General features: G+C 54.7%; 1 protein-coding gene across 1 annotated transcript; it reads left to right on the top strand.

Moving 5' to 3' along the window:
• The first annotated feature begins 6,528 nt into the window (after positions 1-6,528).
• BCDIN3D (BCDIN3 domain containing RNA methyltransferase) lies at positions 6,529-12,226 on the top strand. The gene is made up of 2 exons (XM_084223527.1): positions 6,529-6,876; positions 10,350-12,226. Exons 1-2 carry the CDS (start codon positions 6,685-6,687, stop codon positions 10,944-10,946), a joined length of 789 nt encoding a protein of 262 aa, XP_084079653.1. The 5' UTR covers positions 6,529-6,684; the 3' UTR covers positions 10,947-12,226.
• Positions 12,227-18,526: the final 6,300 nt, after the last annotated feature.

The following is an 18,526-nucleotide window of genomic DNA, read 5'->3' on the forward strand; positions in this document are numbered from 1 at the left end:
TCCTGCAGATAGGAGCTGCTATCTCCCATCTCGCTGGGAATGCTGCGAGTGCTGCGTCAGGGAGCTGCCTCCAGCAATTCCTGCTGCACAGGGGCTCTGCCAGAGCGCTGGAACCTTCCTGCTCCTTCTGCCCTGGTTTTTACCCCGCACATGTCCTGTCCTCCTGCCACACGTGTCCAGGGAAAGTTACTGGGTGGGGAAGGGAAACGCTCCAGCCCCTCTGTGGCTGCAGTGATGAGCAGAAGTGATGCCTTCCCCTTATCTTCCTTCCTGAAACACCTCCCAAAAAAAACCAACCAGACCAAAAAATCTCATCCAGATCAGGAAAAACCCCAACCAGACCAAAAATCCCCAGTCAGACACAAAAAAACTCCAACCAGACCAAAAAATCTCATCCAGATCAAAAAAAAAAAAAAAAAACCCAACCAGACAAAAACCCCACAACCAGACCAAAAATCCCCAGTCAGACACAAAAAAACCCCAACCAGAACAAAAAATCTCATCCAGATCAAAAAAAAAAACCCAACCAGACAAAGACCCCACATCCAGACCAAAAATCCCCAGTGAGACACAAAAAACCCCAACCAGACCAAAAAATCTCATCCAGATCAAAAAAAAAAACCCAACCAGACAAAGACCCCACATCCAGACCAAAAATCCCCAGTGAGACACAAAAAACCCCAACCAGACCAAAAAATCTCATCCAGATCAAAAAAACCCCAACCAGACAAAAAAAACCCACAACCAGACCAAAAATCCCCAGTTGGACACAAAAAAAACCCAACCAGACCAAAAATCCCCAGTCAGACACAAAAAAACCCCAACCAGACCAAAAAATCTCATCCAGATCAAAAAAACCCCAACCAGACCAAAAATCCCCAGTCAGACACAAAAAACCCCAACCAGACCAAAAAATCTCATCCAGATCAGAAAAAACCCCAACCAGACAAAAACCCCACAACCAGACCAAAAATCCCCAGTCAGACACCAAAAAACCCCAACCAGACCAAAAATCCCCAGTCAGACACAAAAAAACCCCAAGCAGACCAAAAATCCCCAGTCAGAGACAAAAAACCCCAACCAGACCAAAAAATCTCATCCAGATCAAAAAAACCCCAACCAGACAAAAAACCCACAACCATACCAAAAATCTCTGACCGGACAAAGATCCCCAGTCAGAGACAAAAAAACCCAACCTGACCAAAAAAATCTCATTAAAAAACCCCCAAACAGACCACAAACCCAGTCAGACACAAAAAAACCCAGATCAAAATCTCAAGCAGATCAAAAAAAACCCCAACCAGAAAAAAAAAAAAAACCCAACCAGACCAAAAAATCCCCCAACCAAAACCAAATTCTTTTTGGGATGAAGGACAGCACGAGGTGATGGCAGCAGGAAGTTCATGGATTGCTGAGCAGGCAGGAGTGGGAATGGCACAGGAGGAACCCTAAAAATGGATGGAATTGGAGTTCCAGGAGGGAATTTCCTGGCCCTCAGCAGGCTGGCTGGGCAGCCTGTCCTTGCTCAGTTATTTCCTGTAGGGATTTGTGCTTTCCAGGCTTGGAGGGAGGAGTGTGGAGCTCCATGATGAGCTCTGGCTCTGAAATAGTCCCAAAACTCCTCCAGAATGCCCTGCTGGGAGCTGGGGAGGAGCACAGGGACCTGCAGCCCCCTCTGGAATCGTTCTTTTTCCTTCTGCTGTGGAGTAACTTTGCTGCTGCTGCATCCTGGCTTTTCTGCTGATATATCCTGGCTTTTCTGCTGATATATCCTGGCTTTCTGCTGATATATCCTGGATTTTCTGCTGATATATCCTGGCTTTCTGCTGATGTATCCTGGCTTTTCTGCTCCTGTTGTGAACACCTGGCACGACCCCGCTCCAGGCACCTGGCTGGGGGGGATTTCTGCCCTCCTGGTCCCTTTTCCACACTGATCCCACCCCAGCCAGCCCTGATGGATGCTGAGCACTGTCCTGCTCGGGGAGCTGGAGCTCCTCAGGAGGGTGAGAAATGCAGGATTTGGGGTGGGATGTGGAGGGCTGCTCCCCCTCCTCCTGTGTCCTCCACCCCAAGCCCTCATCCAGCTCCAGATCCCAATCCTTTGGAGAGGTCGTTCCTATGATTTCCCTGTAAATAGAATTTTGTATCTTCTCTGACTATTGCTAATAAATGGTTGCAAAACTGTTCCTGTGCCTGTTCCTGCTCTGGTTGTGCAGGTGCTGCTTCATCCCTTCAGATGTAAACAAGGTCCTGGCATGGCCCAGAGGTTTAACGGAGCCCCAGCCACCTCTTGCCTGGTTATGAGTAAGGAAAACATCCCACACAGAGCAATAAAAGCACAAGGATCTGGAACAGGTGTCGTGGGTGAGGAACTGCTGGGAACTGAGGGCCAAAGGGCTCCTGGAATGAGGGATTTGCTCCCTTTGCCACTTGGTTCATGTGGCCACAGGATTCAGAATTCAGTGAGTGGGGATAAGCTGTGGGAGGGCTGCAGCTCCAAGGGAATTTTCTGCCAGCTGAGGCTTTCCCAAGAGTAAATGGAGGAAAAAAATTCCTCCAGGGACAATTCACCACCCAAAAGGAGAGGTAAACTCCCATCTGGGAGAGGTAAACTGCAAACTGCACTGGGAGAGGTAAACTCCCACCTCATTCCCTCAGCTCCCAAGGGATGGTTGTCCAGGACAGAAATCCCAGTGCAGCAGGGATTGGATCCTTCCCCAAAAGCAGCCTGTGCTTTTGGGAAGGAGTCAGACCCAAAATGTAGGAGATTTGGTTCCTGGGAAGGGATGCTGAACAGCCAGGAGGGATTTCCCTGCATTTTCTGTAGGAAAAAAGAGACTGAAGTGGAACATTGCCACAGAAATAATGAGGTGTCCGAGAGCAGTTGGATGAGGCATCATCAGCGTTCCCTGAAATGACCACAGACATGATAAAAGGCTGATGATTCCATCAAATTTCAGCCCTGGGCTTTTGGATGCTCAGGCAGAAATTTGGATGAATCAGACTGGAACCATCAAAGGAAGGATGGAGTGATGCAGGATGAGGGGAAGATTGGTCGGGGTGTGAGGGATGCTGGAGGGAGGAGGGGATGGAGCTGCTTCCCTTGCCTGGTGAGAACAGGAATTTGGGGGTCCTAAATCCAGACAGAGAGTCAGAGGCAACTTCAAACCCCTGAATTGCCTGGAGAAGGGGGGAAATTGAATTTATTTTTGCACTTTATTCTGCCTTTCTTTTGTGGCCAGGGGTCCCACACAGGGAGGATGAGGAGAGAGCCCAGAGGAGGCTCTGGAGCTGCTCCAGGGCTGGAGCCCCTCTGGAGCCCGGCTGGGAGAGCCGGGGGTGCTCCCCTGACTGCAGGGAGAGCTCAGAGCCCTGCCAGGGCCTGGAGGGGCTCCAGGAGGGCTGGGGAGGGCTGGGGACAAGGCATGGTGTCACAGACATATTTCCTGAAACATCCTTTCACTAGGATCTTTTCTCCTGAGAAGCTGGGAAGCTTCAGCTTCTCCCTGTCTTGCTGCTTTGGAATGTGATTTGGAGAGTTGTTTACCCAGCGTGTGAATTGTTTTCACTTGATGACCAATGACAGCCAGCTGTGCCGAGGCTGTGAGCAGTCACAAGAATTCATTATTCCTTTCTCTGCTAGCCTTCTGATGAAATACTTTATCTTTCTCTAGTGTAGCTTTAGTATAGCATTTTTAATATAATATTTATCATAAATAATAAATCAGCCTTCTGAAACACCGAGTCAAGATTCTCATCTCTTCCCATGTCGGGGCTGCCTGCAAATTGCAGAGGATGGAGGGACAGGAGCCAGGGAATGGCTCCCACTGCCAGAGGGAGGGATGGATGGGAGATTGGGAATTAGGAATTGTTCCCTGGGAGGGTGGGGAGACCCTGGGATGGATTTCCCAGAGCAGCTGGGGCTGCCCTGGATCCCTGGCAGTGCCCAAGGCCAGGCTGGAGCAGCCTGGGACAGAGGGAGGGGTCCCTGGGGATGGGATGGGATGGGATGGATGGAATGGGATGGGATGGGACGAATGGGATGGATGGATGATGGATGGATGATGGATGGATGGATGGATGGATGGATGGATGGATGGATGGATGGATGGATGGATGGATGGATGGATGGATTGATTTTAAGGTCCCTTCCCAGCCAAACCATTCCCATGAGAACACAGAAGGGCTGCTGCAGGGAGCTGGAGAGTTTCACCTGCATTTGTGAGCTCCAGGCGCCCTCTGCTCTCCAGGCTGTGCTTGAAACCAGCAGCAGATGAAACCCAGCTTGCTGTGCCAGCTTAACTGCCAAAAACACCAACCACTTCTTTTTAAAATTTTAAAAGTTTAATAGTAATAAAATGGTTATAAAAATAGTAATATAATTAAAGCAATAAAAATTTGGACAATTTGGATGAGGACAATATGAGACAATAAAAACAAAGAGTTACAGACAGTCTGGGTACCTTTTCTGGGCAAAATGAGCCCAAAAAGGCCCCATGTTAGCAGAGGATTAACCCTTACAGCAGCAGCCTGTTGCACATTCACACCCCCGTGCAGGATGCAGGAATTCCATTCACACCCAGGATTCTGTCCGGGCAGGGTCAGCTCCTTCCTCTGAGTCCTGGCGGCTCTGCAGGGCTGAGCAGGCAGGAATCAGTTCATTTCTTCTGTAAGGGAGCAATAAATTCTCTTTCCATGAAAGATCCAGGTGTCCTGGGGCTGCTGTCTCAGTGAGAGTCCTTTCTTTAGGAAAAAAGTATCCCACACAGCACAGTTCCCATTTTAACATTCTGTTATAACCTCAAACTGTATTTAACACTCTACTGAAGAGAACTAATACAGCATCACTTTCTAACACAGCACATATAACATTCATTTGAATATTTGTGAAAAGCCAATCACAAAACACGCATTTTTCACAGCATCTTGTGTTTTGCTAAGGCCCATAACACAGTACATCCATCACACACATTATTTCCATAAGTGATACATTGATATTGTACTCATGACACCTCTATTTCTATTACTACTGTGAGCAATACAGAGCACACTTGAGCTGATCGATTATATGACACCAACATACAACTACAAGGAGTTACAACTGATACTTCTAAATACTTACAATCACTAACAGCATGCATAGGCTAATTTGTCAATGTGAAAGGCAATATCATCTGGTCATTTTTCACAGGGTTGTGTAAAATGAGTATTTCATGATTGGCTTTTTGCAAGTATTCAAATGAATATTATATGTGTAATGTTAGAAAGTTGGGCTGTATTAATTCTCTTAAGCAGTGTGTTAAATATAATTTTAGGTTATAACAGAATGTTAAAATAGGAACTGTGCTGTGTAAGATACTTTTTTGGGGAAGGACTCACAGTGAGACAGCAGCCCCAGGACACCTGGATCTTTCATGGAAAGAGAATTTATTGCTCGCTTACAGAAGAAATGAACGGATTCCTGCCTGCTCAGCCCTGCAGAGCCGCCAGGACTCAGAGGAAGGAGCTGACCCTGCCCGGACAGAATCCTGGGTGTGAATGGAATTCCTGCATCCTGCACGGGGGTGTGAATGTGCAACAGGCTGCTGCTGTAAGGGTTAATCCTCTGCTGACGTGGGGCTCATTTTGCCCAGAAAGGTACCCAGACTGTCTGTAACTCTTTGTTTTTATTGTCTCATATTGTCCTAATCCCAATTGTCCAAATTTTTCTTACTCTAATTATATTGCTATTTTTATAACCATTTTATTACTATTAAACTTTTAAAATTTTAAAAAGAAGTGATTGGCGTTTTTCACAGGGGTCTTTACACAAAATGTCTAAAGTCTCTTCCCCCCCAAGGGGCTGTGGCTGCCCTGGTGGCACTGTCCCTGTCCCTTGTCCCTGTCTCTGTCTCTGTCCTTTTTCCTGTCCCTGTCCCTCTCCCTTGTCCCTGTCCCAGTCCCTTGTCCCTCGTACCTGTCCCTGTCCCTTGTCCCTGTCCCTTTTCCCTTGTCCCTGTCCCTTGTCCCTGTCCCCTCTCCCTGTCCCTTTTCCCTTGTCCCTTGTCCCTTGTCCCTTGTCCCTTGTCCCTTGTCCCTGTCCCTTGTCCCTGTCCCTTGTCCCTTGTCCCTTGTCCCTGTCCCTTGTCCCTTGTACCTGTACCTGTCCCTTGTCCCTTGTCCCTGTCCCTTGTCCCTGTCCCTTGTCCCTTGTACCTGTACCTGTCCCTTGTCCCTGTCCCTCTCCCTGTCCCCTCTCCCTGTCCCTTGTCCCTGTCCCTTGTCCCTGGTCCCTGTCCCTTGTCCCTGTCCCTCTCCCTGTCCCTCTCCCTGTCCCCTCTCCCTGTCCCTGTCCCTCTGTCCCTGTCCCTTGTCTGTCTGTCCCTGTCCCTTGTCCCTTGTCCCTGTCCCTTGTCCCTGTCCCTTGTTCCTGTCCCTTGTCCCTGTCCCTTGTCCCTTGTACCTGTCCCCTCTCCCTGTCCCTTGTACCTTGTCCCCTCTCCCTGTCCCTTGTCCCTCTGCCCCTGTCCCCTCTCCCTGTCCCTTGTCCCTCTGCCCCTGTCCCTGTCCCCTCTCCCTTGTCCCTCTGTCCCTGTCCCTCTGTCCCTCTGTCCCTGCTCCGGACATTTCTGCCCCGGAACGTTTCTGCCCCGGAACGTTTCTCTCCAGTTGCGGTTCCCGCCCGGCGCGGGGAGCGGTGCCAAGATGGCGGCGCCCATCAGCCGCTCCAGCCGCGGCCTCGAGCCCGGCGCGGCTCCCTACGGAAACTTCCCGAATTATTCCCGGTTCCACCCGCCCGAGGGGCGCATCAGCCTCCTGCCCCAAGGGCTCCTGCGCAGCCTCTTCCCTGCGGCCACCCGCCCGCTCCTCGGGCTCGATGTGGGCTGCAACTCCGGGGTGAGGGGGCCACACGCCGGCGGGTCTGGGGCACCTCGGGGGCGGCATGGGGGCGACTGGGGAGGCACCAGTTTGGGGTGTTGGGGGCACTGGGACTGACTGGGAAATCCTGGCGTGAGGTACACACTGGTGTGGGGTGTGGGGAACACTGTGAGGCGCTGGTGGGGGCACTGGGACACGGGGGCAGACTGGCAGTCCCCTGGCACTGGGGACACTGGGACAGACTGGGGAGGCACTGCTGGGGGGCACGAGTTGGCACTGGGACAGACTGGGGGGCACTGGTGGAGCACTGGGGACACTGGGACAGACCGGCAGTCCCCTGGCACTGGGGACACTGGGGCAGACTGGGGGGCACTGGTGGGGGCACTGGGACACTGGGGCAGACTGGCAGTCCCCTGGCACTGGGGACACTGGGGCAGACTGGGGAGGCACTGCTGGGGGGCACGAGTTGGCACTGGGACAGACTGGGGGCACTGGGGGACAATCCAGCCCAGTTTGGAAAGGGCTGGGGATGAGGCACTGGTGTGGGGTGGTGCAGACTGGGAACACTGGTGGGGAATGAGGGAGGGCAATGGGACAAACTGGGAATGCAGGGAAGGGCAATGCCTGGGGGAGATGGAGGAGCCGGGGGAGGCAGGTGGGAATGGTGGGGGGCACTGGGAGCACTGGGAGAGGTGGGGAGCGCTGGTGGGGAGATCTGGGAGCACTGGGAGAGGTGGGGAGCACTGGTGGGGAGTGCTGGGAGAGGTGGGGAGCACTGGTGGGGAGCGCTGGGAGCACTGGGAGAGGGGGGGAGCACTGGGAGCACTGGGAGAGGTGGGGAGCACTGGTGAGGAGTGCTGGGAACACTGGTGAGGAGTGCTGGGAGCACTGTTGGGGAGCACTGGGAGAGGTGGGGAGCACTGGTGAGGAGTGCTGGGAGCACTGGGAGAGGGGGGAGCACTGGGAGAGGTGGGGAGCACTGGTGGGGAGTGCTGGGAGCACTGGTGGGGAGTGCTGGGAGCACTGGGAGAGGTGGGGAGCACTGGTGAGGAGTGCTGGGAGCACTGGTGGGGAGTGCTGGGAGCACTGGGAGAGGTGGGGAGCACTGGTGAGGAGTGCTGGGAGCACTGGTGAGGAGTGCTGGGAGCACTGGTGGGGAGTGCTGGGAGCACTGGGAGAGGTGGGGAGCACTGGTGGGGAGCACTGGTGGGGAGCACTGGGAGAAGTGGGGAGCACTGGTGGGGAGTGCTGGGAGAGGTGGGGAGCACTGGTGGGGAGTGCTGGGAGCACTGGGAGAGGGGGGGAGCACTGGGAGCACTGGGAGAGGTGGGGAGCACTGGTGGGGAGTGCTGGGAACACTGGTGAGGAGTGCTGGGAGCACTGGTGGGGAGCGCTGGGAGAGGTGGGGAGCACTGGTGGGGAGCACTGGGAGCACTGGGAGAGGTGGGGAGCACTGGTGAGGAGTGCTGGGAGCACTGGTGGGGAGTGCTGGGAGCACTGGGAGAGGTGGGGGGCACTGGTGGGGAGTGCTGGGAGCACTGGGAGGGGGGGGGAGCAGTGGTGGGGAGCGCTGGGAGCACTGGGAGAGGTGGGGAGCAGTGGTGGGGAGTGCTGGGAGCACTGGGAGAGGTGGGGAGCACTGGTGGGGAGTGCTGGGAGAGGTGGGGAGCACTGGTGGGGAGCACTGGGAGCACTGGGAGAGGTGGGGAGCGCTGGTGGGGAGTGCTGGGAGCACTGGGAGAGGTGGGGAGCACTGGTGGGGAGCGCTGGGAGCACTGGGAGAGGTGGGGAGCACTGGTGGGGAGCGCTGGGAGCACTGGGAGAGGTGGGGAGCGCTGGTGGGGAGTGCTGGGAGCACTGGGAGAGGTGGGGAGCGCTGGTGGGGAGTGCTGGGAGCACTGGGAGAGGTGGGGAGCAGTGGGGGGGAGCACTGGGAGCACTGGGAGAGGTGGGGAGCACTGGTGGGGAGTGCTGGGAGCACTGGGAGAGGTGGGGAGCACTGGTGGGGAGTGCTGGGAGAGGTGGGGAGCACTGGTGAGGAGCACTGGGAGCACTGGGAGAGGTGGGGAGCGCTGGGACTGGCAGTGCCCCGCGTGTGGGAGGGAGGACAGTGGGACAGTCACCTCCATGGGATGCTGGGAGGAGTGGGGCAGACTGGGAAGAAACAATGTCCTGGGTCTGTTCATTCCCTCTGGGAATGGGGACTCCTGCCCTGCCCTGGCCAGCCCTGTCCATGAGGAATTGTCCCTAAAATTGAACTAAACCTCCCCTGGGATCTGCTCCCTCTCATTCTGCTCCCAGGAGCAGATCCTGACCCCTCCTGCTCCACCCCCTCTCCAGAGGTCCCACATGAGACCCCCAGCTCCCTCGGGCACTTCCAGCTCTGCCTGGTGCTCCAGCCCTTTCCCAGCTCCATTCCCAGCCCCATTCCCATTCCAGTCCCCCACACCTGCCCTGGATCCAGGTGTGGCCTCACCTGGCCCAGCCAAGGTGAATTATTGATCCCACCTGAAACCCACCCTGCTGGGACAGTGCTGCTGTTCCGGGGTTTGGAATTCCCCTGAGGCATTACCAAAGGGACAATTCCAGATCCCATTCCAGGGGAGCTGGTGGAGCAGCTCAGTGAGAGGCACCTGTCACCTCCAGAGGACATTCCCAGTCTGTCCTGTGCCTGCAGCTCCAGGAGCTCCATGGGATCTCCTTTAATTAAGGATTAATTCACTTTCCATCAGTGTGCACTGTGGAAAGAGATTCCAGGCCAGGGACTGGAACATTCCGGGAGCTTGGAGCCACCTGCTCTTGTGGAAGGTGTCCCATGGCAGGGGTGGAGGAGGATGAGCTGGGTTCCTCAGCCCAGAGCATTCCAGGATTCCCTGGATTTTGGAGCAGGCCCTTGCTGTGGGGGTGTCAGTGCAGGGGGGTCCCCTGTAATAATAACTGTAATAAGTAACACAAACTCTGTGCTCTCACAGAAGGTGATCCATTTCTTTATATATTTATTTCTTTACATATTCATTTCTTTATATATTGATCCATTTCTTTATATATTTATTTCTTTACATATTCATTTATTTATATATTCATTTATTTCTTTATTAAGAAACCCATTGCTTTTTTATACCCTCGTTCGCTACAGGTAGACCTAGCTGGTCCTCTTAATTAAAACACCATCACCATTGGTTAATTAAGAAACCACCCCTTGCTAAGCAAATCTCCACAACACATTCCACATGTTCACAACACCAGGTGCAGCGAGTGAACATAAGAATTGTTTCTCATTCTGTCCTCTGAGCTCCTCACAGCCTTTTCCATGCCTGGGAAGGTTGTGCCTCTCTCTGTGGCCAGAGAGCTGCTGCCCCATGGGGGATCCTCTCCAGGTGCTCAGGGCTCCCAGGACAGATCTTTTGCTGGTCTTGGTCAGATTTTCCTTTGGACAGCCACGAGAGGAGGCTCTGGGGAGCTCTCCCTGAATCCCTGCTTTCCTCCTGCAGGAGCTGAGCGTGGCTCTGTACCAGCACCTGCTGGGGCTCCAGGACGGCAGTTCCGGCCCGGAGCCGCCGGGAGCCGGGAAGGAGCTGAAGCTGCTGTGCTGTGACATCGACCCCGAGCTGATCCAGAGGGCCCAGCAGAGCAGCCCCTTCCCTGCCTCCATCTCCTTTGCCAGCCTGGACATCATGGACTCGGGGGCCAGGGAGCCCTTCCTGAGCTCCTACCTGCAGCGCTTCGGCCGCTCCTCCTTCGACATCGGCTTCTGCATGTCCGTGACCATGTGGATCCACCTGAACCACGGCGACAGGGGCCTGCTGGAGTTCCTGGCCCTGCTGGCCTCGCTCTGCACCTTCCTGCTGGTGGAGCCCCAGCCCTGGAGGTGCTACCGGGCGGCCGCGCGCCGGCTGCGCAGGCTGGGCCGCCACGACTTCGAGCACTTCCGCTCGCTGCGGATCAACGGGGACATGGCCGAGAGCATCACCCGCATCCTGACCCAGGAGTGCGCCATGGAGCTCGTCTGCTCCTTCGGGAGCACCTCCTGGGACAGGAGCCTGCTGCTCTTCAGATCCACCACTGCCCGTCCCCAGGGCGCCGGCTGAGCGACGGCCCCGCACAGCCGCGGATTCGGGCAGAGCTGGGAATCCCTGAATCCCTGCTGGGACTGCACCTTGGCTTCCCGTGGGAGTCTGGGGCAAGGGATGTCTGTGGCTGATATTTGGGACAGTTAATTAAGAAACCATCCTTTGATAAACAAATCTCCACAACGCATTCCGCGTGGAGCAGCCTGGGAGAGTGGGAGGTGTCCCTGGGGATGGGATGGATTTTAAGGTCCCATCCCACCCAAACCTTCCACATGTTCACAACACCAGGTGCAATGAGTGAAGATAAGGATTGTTTCTCATTCTTTTCTCTGATCTTCTCCCAGCCTTTCCCAGAACCATGCCTGGGAAAGTTGTGCCTCTCTCTGTGACCACAGAGCTGCTGCCACATGGGGGATCCACTCCAGGTGCTCAGGGAGCACCAATTTTGTGGGGTGGGAGGTTGTTCAGGGAAGTGCTCCTGGAATCCAAGCTCCTACATGTGCTTTCCACTTGTATCAAGAATATTCCTGGAATACCAGTCCCTCAGAGGCCTGCCCTGGATCCAGGTGTGGCCTCACCTGGCCCTGAAAAGGAGAATTATTGATCCCACCTGAAACCCCCCCTTGCTGGGACAGTGCTGCTGTTTCTGGAATGCCAGGGAACATGCCCAAGGGAATGTAGAATGTCCTGATTAGAACGGCCTCTCAAGGATCCTCAAGTCCAGCTCCTGGCCCTGCACAGGACATCTCAAAAAAATCCCACTAATCCCAAAATCCTGATGCCCAAGTTGTCCAGACATTCCCAGACCTCCAGAATCATGGAATATCCAGAGCTGAAAGGGACCTGTGAGGATCTCAGAGTCATGGAACATCTGGAGCTGGAAAGGACCCACCTGGATCATCAACTCCAACTCCTGACCCTGCACAGGACATCCCAAAATCCTACCCAGTGCCTAGGAGTGTTGTCCAAGCACCTCCTGACCTCGAGAATTATGGAATAATCAGAGTTGAAAGGGACCCACAGGGATCACAGAGTCATGGAGTACCCTGAGTTGGAAGGGACTGACTCCAACTCCTGGCCCTGGACAAAGTAAAAATCCCACTGATCCCTGGGGAGTTGTTCCCCCTGGATGAGCAACCTGTTCCCAAAATGCACCCAAATCTCCCCCAGGGCTGGGCTGAGGCACCTGCAGGACAATTCCCTGCAGGACAATCCCCTGCAGGACAATCCCCTCCCTGGCCCCAGCAGCCCTGGGTCAGGGGTCCATCCCTAAGGGTGAGTGCTTTTGGGAATGATATCCTTGGAATAAAAATCACTGAAATTTATCCCAAATTCCGTGTTGGGGTTTTTAATCCCGTTTTTATTCCCATCCCTTTCAGCACCTGAGGGGTGCCAAGGACCTGAGCTAGTAATTCTGTTGTATTTCCCTTTTCCTTGCTGCAGTGGGAGCGAGGGAAGGCCGGGGTGTCCGGAGCCTTGTTCCAGGTGAGCTCCATTCCAGAGGGAAGGAGGTGGCACCTCCAGGAGGTGGTGCTCGTGTGTCACTGCTCCTGCCCAGGTGAGCAGGGACAGGAACACCTGGATGGATTGTCCTTGTCCTTACTGGGAATTCCTGGTTTCCTCCTGCAGGGAGAGTGTGGGAAGGGAAGGGAAGGGAAGGGAAGGGAAGGGAAGGGAAGGGAAGGGAAGGGAAGGGAAGGGAAGGGAAGGGAAGGGAAGGGAAGGGAAGGGAAGGGAAGGGAAGGGAACCTTGGAGCCCCTTCTGGTGCATAAGGGCTCCAGGAGAGCTGGAGAGGGACTGGGGACAAGGATGGAGGGACAGGAGCCAGGGAATGGCTTCCCACTGCCAGAGGGAGGGATGGATGGGATATTGGGAAGGAATTCCTCCCCATGAGGGTGGGCAGGGGCTGGGATGGATTTCCCAGAGCAGCTGGGGCTGCCTCTGGATCCCTGGCAGTGCCCAAGGCCAGGCTGGAGCAGCCTGGGACAGAGGGAGGGGTCCCTGGGCATGGGATGGGATGGGATGGGATGGGATGGGATGGGATGGGATGGGATGGGATGGATTTTAAGGTCCCTTCCCACCCAAACCATTCCATGACCCTGGGTTTTTCAGGATGCTGAGCAGGGTTGCAGGATTGAGGCCCTTCCCATAAACACAACTTCCCCAGGGCTCCTGCAGCAACTCCAGCACCTGAATCCTTTGGGAACTGAGCAGCTCCCTGACATTCCAGGAGCTCTGGGGAAGCTCTGCTGACTCCAGGGGTGTCACTCCCAGCCTGTTTTCCTCCCTTTGCTCCTGCTCAGCTGCTCTTTCCCAGCTGGGGGCACTGGAGGATCATGCATCCCACACCCTTCCCCCGCTGGAATGTTTCCCTTCCCTTGTGTCAATATTTGGTGCTGTTTTCTTTCACCTTTGAAACGTTTCTGAACTAAGCCCAGCTCTGTCCCTGCTCCCAGTTAAAGGGGGAAAAGAATTTCTGCCTTTCTTTTTCCTTTGGGGATTTTTGTGCTTTCCTGTGAAAAATTCTAGGAAGAGTTGCTAGGAAGGTGCCTCCCAAACTGTTGTCCCTACACTTGGCTGGTAGGATCTTCTCCTTCAGATCTTCTCCTTCAGGTTCATGTTCCTTTTTTACTGGGAATCCCCCCAGGATGTGCCTGGGGAATCCTCCTGGGCTGCTGTTTGAGGGAGCAGTGTGGGTTGGAGTTGATATTTCCTATTTTATTTTTATGGACTGGATAATTCCTATTTGCCCAGCTTTTCCATGCTGTCCGTGCCTGGTGTGTCTGTAACTGCACAGTGGTTTCTTATCTCTCATTCCTGGACTTTGGAATTGCTGATATGGCTCAGGAGTGGCCCAGCTCCAGAATTCCCTCTGCTTGGCTTTGACACAGCCAAATCCTTTGGGTTTTGCCACAAATACAGCTCAGAATGGTCAAAACAAGTCCCTGTGCTTAGCCTGGGGAAAAGGAGGCTTAGGGGGGACCCTCTCCCTCTCCTGAATTCCCTGGCAGAGCCCTGGTGGAGCCAGGGGGGATTTGGGATATTCTCCCAGGGAACAAGGAACAAACAGCCTCAAGTTGCACAGGGGAAGTTTGGGTTGGATATTGAGAAAATTCCTTCCTGGAAAGGGTGGGAAAGCACTGGAAGGGGGTGCCCAGGGCAGTGGGGAGTCCCCATCCCTGGGAATGTCCAAGGAAAGTGTGGATGTAGCACCTGGGAACGTGGTCAGGGATGGCCAAGGTGGTGCTGTGTTGATGGCTGGACTCAATCACCTCTGAGGGCTTTTCCAGCCTGAACAATTCCATGGTTCTGTGATCCCAGGATGCTGCAGAGCTCAGCACGGAGTCAGTCCTTCAGCACAGAGGAGGAAAGATCACTTTCATTTTCCTTTCAGCTCCTGCTGTCCAGGAAGGTGTTGGGACTGGAGAGGTGGGAACAGCTCTGGGGTACAGTGGGGGCAGAGCCTGGAGGAGATCCCAGGGATCCCAGCTGCAGGAAGCATCTGGAGAGCTCTGTTTAACACTCTGCATTTCCCATATCACTAAAATGTGTTCCCAGTTTTCCTGAGGGTGGGACAGAGGGAAATTCCAGCTGGGGGTTAAACCCACATCTGCTCCTTGGGCAGCAGCAGAGCTCTGTGCTGGTTCCTCCTGGAGAAGGAATGTCCTGGGGAGATGGAGGTCCTGGACTCAGGGAAGGGTTTGGCTGGGAAGGGACTCCTGATATTCCCATCCCAGCCCTGCCATGGGCAGGGACTGTCCCAGGCTGCTCCAAGCCCTGTCCAGTCTGGCCCTGGACACTTCCAGGGATCCAGGGGCAGCCCCAGCTGCTCTGGACAACCTGACTCGGTTTCCTGGAGGGACCCCTGGGCTTGGTCACCCTGGTAGGATTCAGGACACCTGGAGCAGGGCAGGAGGGATGTCCCTGATCCCAGCATGGGCCTGCCAGTGCTGGCTGCTGCTGCTGAGGGAGCAGGAGCTTCCCTGGGAGTGCAGAGCTGCCCTGGAGCACCTGGCTGTGCCTTGGGAAGCTCCTGAGCTCCGAGCTCTGGGATTGTTCCTGAACTTTGGGATTTTTCCTGAGCTCTGAGTTTTGGGATTGTTCCCAGCCTCCAGCCCAGTTTGCCTCTGTTTTTCCATCCCCAGAATGGGTTTGATTCCCTGATGGGGAATCTTGGCTGTGTGACTGCACAGCACTTTTGGGAGGGAGAACCTGAGGAGCTGAGCTGGAGCCTGTGCTCAGAGCTGTGCCCTATTCCCAGTAATTCCTGCAGGGATTCATCAGTCCCCTGCCGAGTCCTGGGACTCATTAAGGCTCCCTCCTGCTGTGGGGAGGTCACTCTCCCCTTCCTTGCAGGGGAACTGAAGCATCAAAATTCATATGTTGGAGCTTCCACTTTCCAGATGGTTCTGCAGGTGCTTCCAGCCCTTGGAGGAAGTGGAATTGGGTTGGAGTTGATGAGATCCTTTTCTATTTTTGTTTTGGATTTCTCTTTACTGTCACTCCTGTGACACTCAATGTCACCTCCTCTAAGGGACACTTTGCTGTCTCCCAGATTCCTGTGCTGAGTGAGCACAAAGGACACATTCCCAGGGAAAAATGGAGTGTGGAACTCTGGGCCCAGGCAGGAACTGGAGAGTGGCCAGAGGGAACCCCCTGAGAGCACCAAATGTCCTGGAGCTGCTCCCTTCCACATCTGGAACTTCCTGGCACAGCTGGAGAGGGTCCCCAGCCTGGAGGGATTTCAGGGCTGTGTGGATGTGGCACTTGGGGACGTGGCCAGGGGTGGCCTGGGCTGTGCTGGGGCATGGGTGGACTCCATGGTCTCAGAGGGCTTTTCTAACCCAAGCCATTCCATGATTCTGTGCTCATTGTGCCACTTCCATGGCTGTTTTTCTGGAGCCCTTTCCTGAGCAGAAGGAATTCTTCAGACTCCTCAGCTCAGCTGTGATTCCTTCCCATTCCCCCAGCCCTGGCCCTGGAAGGGATGAGTCCCCCCAGCAGCCCCTTTCCAGAGCTCATCCAGGTTTTCATTCTCTACTTCCCCAATTTACCACATTTAGAAGTTTCTGTGAGTTCCCCCTTCCTAGAATTGGGTTGGACTTCAGCAAATGGAATTGCATTTCCTCAAAGGGACTCTCCAAACCAGAGCTGGATCATATCCATGAAAGGCTTTCCCAGAGTTTGTTCAGCTGTGTTTGGCTTTGATGCTGAGGGATAGACAGTTCCCACCCCTGGGAATTCCTGGCTGGGAAAATGGAGGATAATTCTGTCCATGTTAAATCATGGCTGCTCCTTCCCAGGAGGTGTTCAAGGCCAAGCTGGACAGGGTTTGGAGCACCTTGGGATTGTGGAAGGTGTCCCTGGGGATGTTAAAGCCCACCCTGGGACTGGGTGGGCTTTAATGTCCCTTCCCAACCAGGCCATCCCATGATTTTTCACTGGGGACATGGCAAAAAAATGGATAAATTCAATTTCCAGTTTAATCCAAGCAGCCCAGGAGCGGAGGGACCCATCTCAGGAGTTGGGAGTTGGCAGCAGCTTCCTGGGCCCAGGAACTTGTCCCTGCAGGTCCCAGGGCAGAGGTTTGGACTTCCTTGCTCAGCTCAGGGCAGGTTCCTTCTTGCTCCTCCTGTCACTTTGGAATTACAGGTGAAAAGGGAGAGGTGGCAGCCTGTGAACAGCAGGGAATCTGATTCTGGAGAGCTGGGAAAAGAGCAGTCCCAACCCAAACACACTCTGGGAGTTTGCCTTTTCCCTCCCAGTGTCACCAGTTCTGGGACAAAGGTTGGACTGTGGAGGTGAACTGGGAGCCCTGGTGGGATCTTGGTGGGAAAACCAAGCACAAATCCAAGGGTGAGGCTGGGGTCACTCTGGACATTTGTCCAGAGCAGCTGTGGCTGCCCCATCCCTGGGAGTGTCCAAGGGCAGCTTGGATGGGGCTGGGAGCAGCCTGGGGTGGTGGGAGGTGTCCCTGCCCGTGGCAGGGGCTGGGATGGGATGGATTTTAAGGTCCCTTCCCACCCAAACCACTCCAGGATTCCCTGATGTGCTGCAGGCAGGTCCTGCTCTCTTGGGTTACCCACAGGGAGAGTTTGGCTGTTCCCTTCCTCGGGCTGTCAGTGCTGGAGATGGAAGTGCCTTGGCCATGAACCCTTGGGTTTAAATTCCAGGTGGGAAGGGTTCCTTGGAATCCCCAGGGCTTTATCCTCGCTGGCCCTGGTGGAGAAGTTGGCCCATTGTGGAAGCTTCTCATTGAGCTCCTTCATCCCTCTCTGGGATTTCATTTCAACACCTCAGGTTTCCCATTTTATTCACTTATGGAACAAACTGAGGTAGGTTTGTTTTCCCCCTGGGCACAGAAGTCCCTTGGATCATTATGGGCATAATCTTTGCCACCATTCCTTAGCTCAGACTCAGGTTCCTTGGAATGAGTCAATTTGGAACATCCTTGTTCTCCTGGAGCTGGGCCCACTGGAAGGGGCTGGAGTTGTGATGCAGGGTGGGGATCTGCTTCCAGGGAATATAAAATGCTCTCAGACCTTATCTCTTCTGACCTGACAATCCCAGTCCAATCAGGATCATAAAATGCTTAGCAGCCCCCTGGAATTTCATGTTCAACAAAGCTGCTCCATCCTTGGATCCTCCCTGAGCCAGTTTCATTGGGAGTGAGAGAGTTCTGAGGCCAGAGCTGCCAAATCTCATGTGGGGACCCTGCCATGGAGCAGGGATGCTCAGGAGGGATCTGATCCACGTCTCCATGGCAGGACACACACTGGGTGATTGATCAAACCCCATCATGTGCTGGGTCAGGGATCAGACCCGGCCCTGTGAGGCAGCAGCATCCCAGAAGAACCCATTCTGCTGGATTGTTGGGTTGTAACTGCTGGGAAGGGCAGGGGAGCTGATGCTGAGGGGGTCTCTCTGTGTCACTTGGTGTCCCTGCTCTGCCCCAGCGCCAGTCCCAGCCTGTGGGAGCTGCTGAGGTGCAGCTTTGTTCCCGCAGGAATCTGGGAGCAGTCGTGCTGGAACAGGCCCTGCTGCCAGGCTGACACATCAAAGCACTCCTGGGATCCTCCACGGATCAAACAGAGGCAGCAGGGAGGGAACAGGGAGGCTCCCAAACCTGCCAGCCCTGGGATGGCTCAGCTCTGTCTCCACATCCCCATTAACTCTGGGAACATCCCTGCTGGACACCCTGCTCCAGGCACTCCCAGCTTGGATTCAAAGGCTGGAGCCCCTCTGGTCCAGGCTGGGAGAGCTGGGGGTGCTCACCTGGGGAGGAGAAGGAAAAGGAGACCTTGGAGCCCCTTCCAGGGCCTGAAGGGGCTGCAGGAGAACTGGAGAGGGACTGGGGACAATGGCCTGGAGGGCCAGGACAAGGGGGAATTCCTCCCTGGGAGAGTGGGGAGGCCCTGGGATGGATTTCCCAGAGCAGCTGGGGCTGCCCCTGGATCCCTGGCAGTGCCCAAGGCCAGGCTGGACGGGGATGGGAGCAGCCTGGGACAGTGGGAGGTGTCCCTGCCATGGCAGGGGTGGCACTGGATGGGCTTTAATGTCCCTTTAACGTCCCTTCCCACCCAAAGCATTCCATGGA

The sequence above is a fragment of the Fringilla coelebs genome (genome assembly GCF_963513975.1).
Source record: "Fringilla coelebs genome assembly, chromosome: 30".
In the NCBI taxonomy this organism is placed as follows: Eukaryota; Metazoa; Chordata; class Aves; order Passeriformes; family Fringillidae; genus Fringilla; species Fringilla coelebs.

Bases quoted from the DNA above. Each gene is read 5' to 3' on its own strand.
- BCDIN3D (XM_084223527.1), top strand. From the start codon at position 6,685: ATGGCGGCGCCCATCAGCCGCTCCAGCCGCGGCCTCGAGCCCGGCGCG. The intron at 6,877-10,349 runs GTGAGGGGGCCA...TTCCTCCTGCAG, and splicing joins ATGTGGGCTGCAACTCCGGG to GAGCTGAGCGTGGCTCTGTA.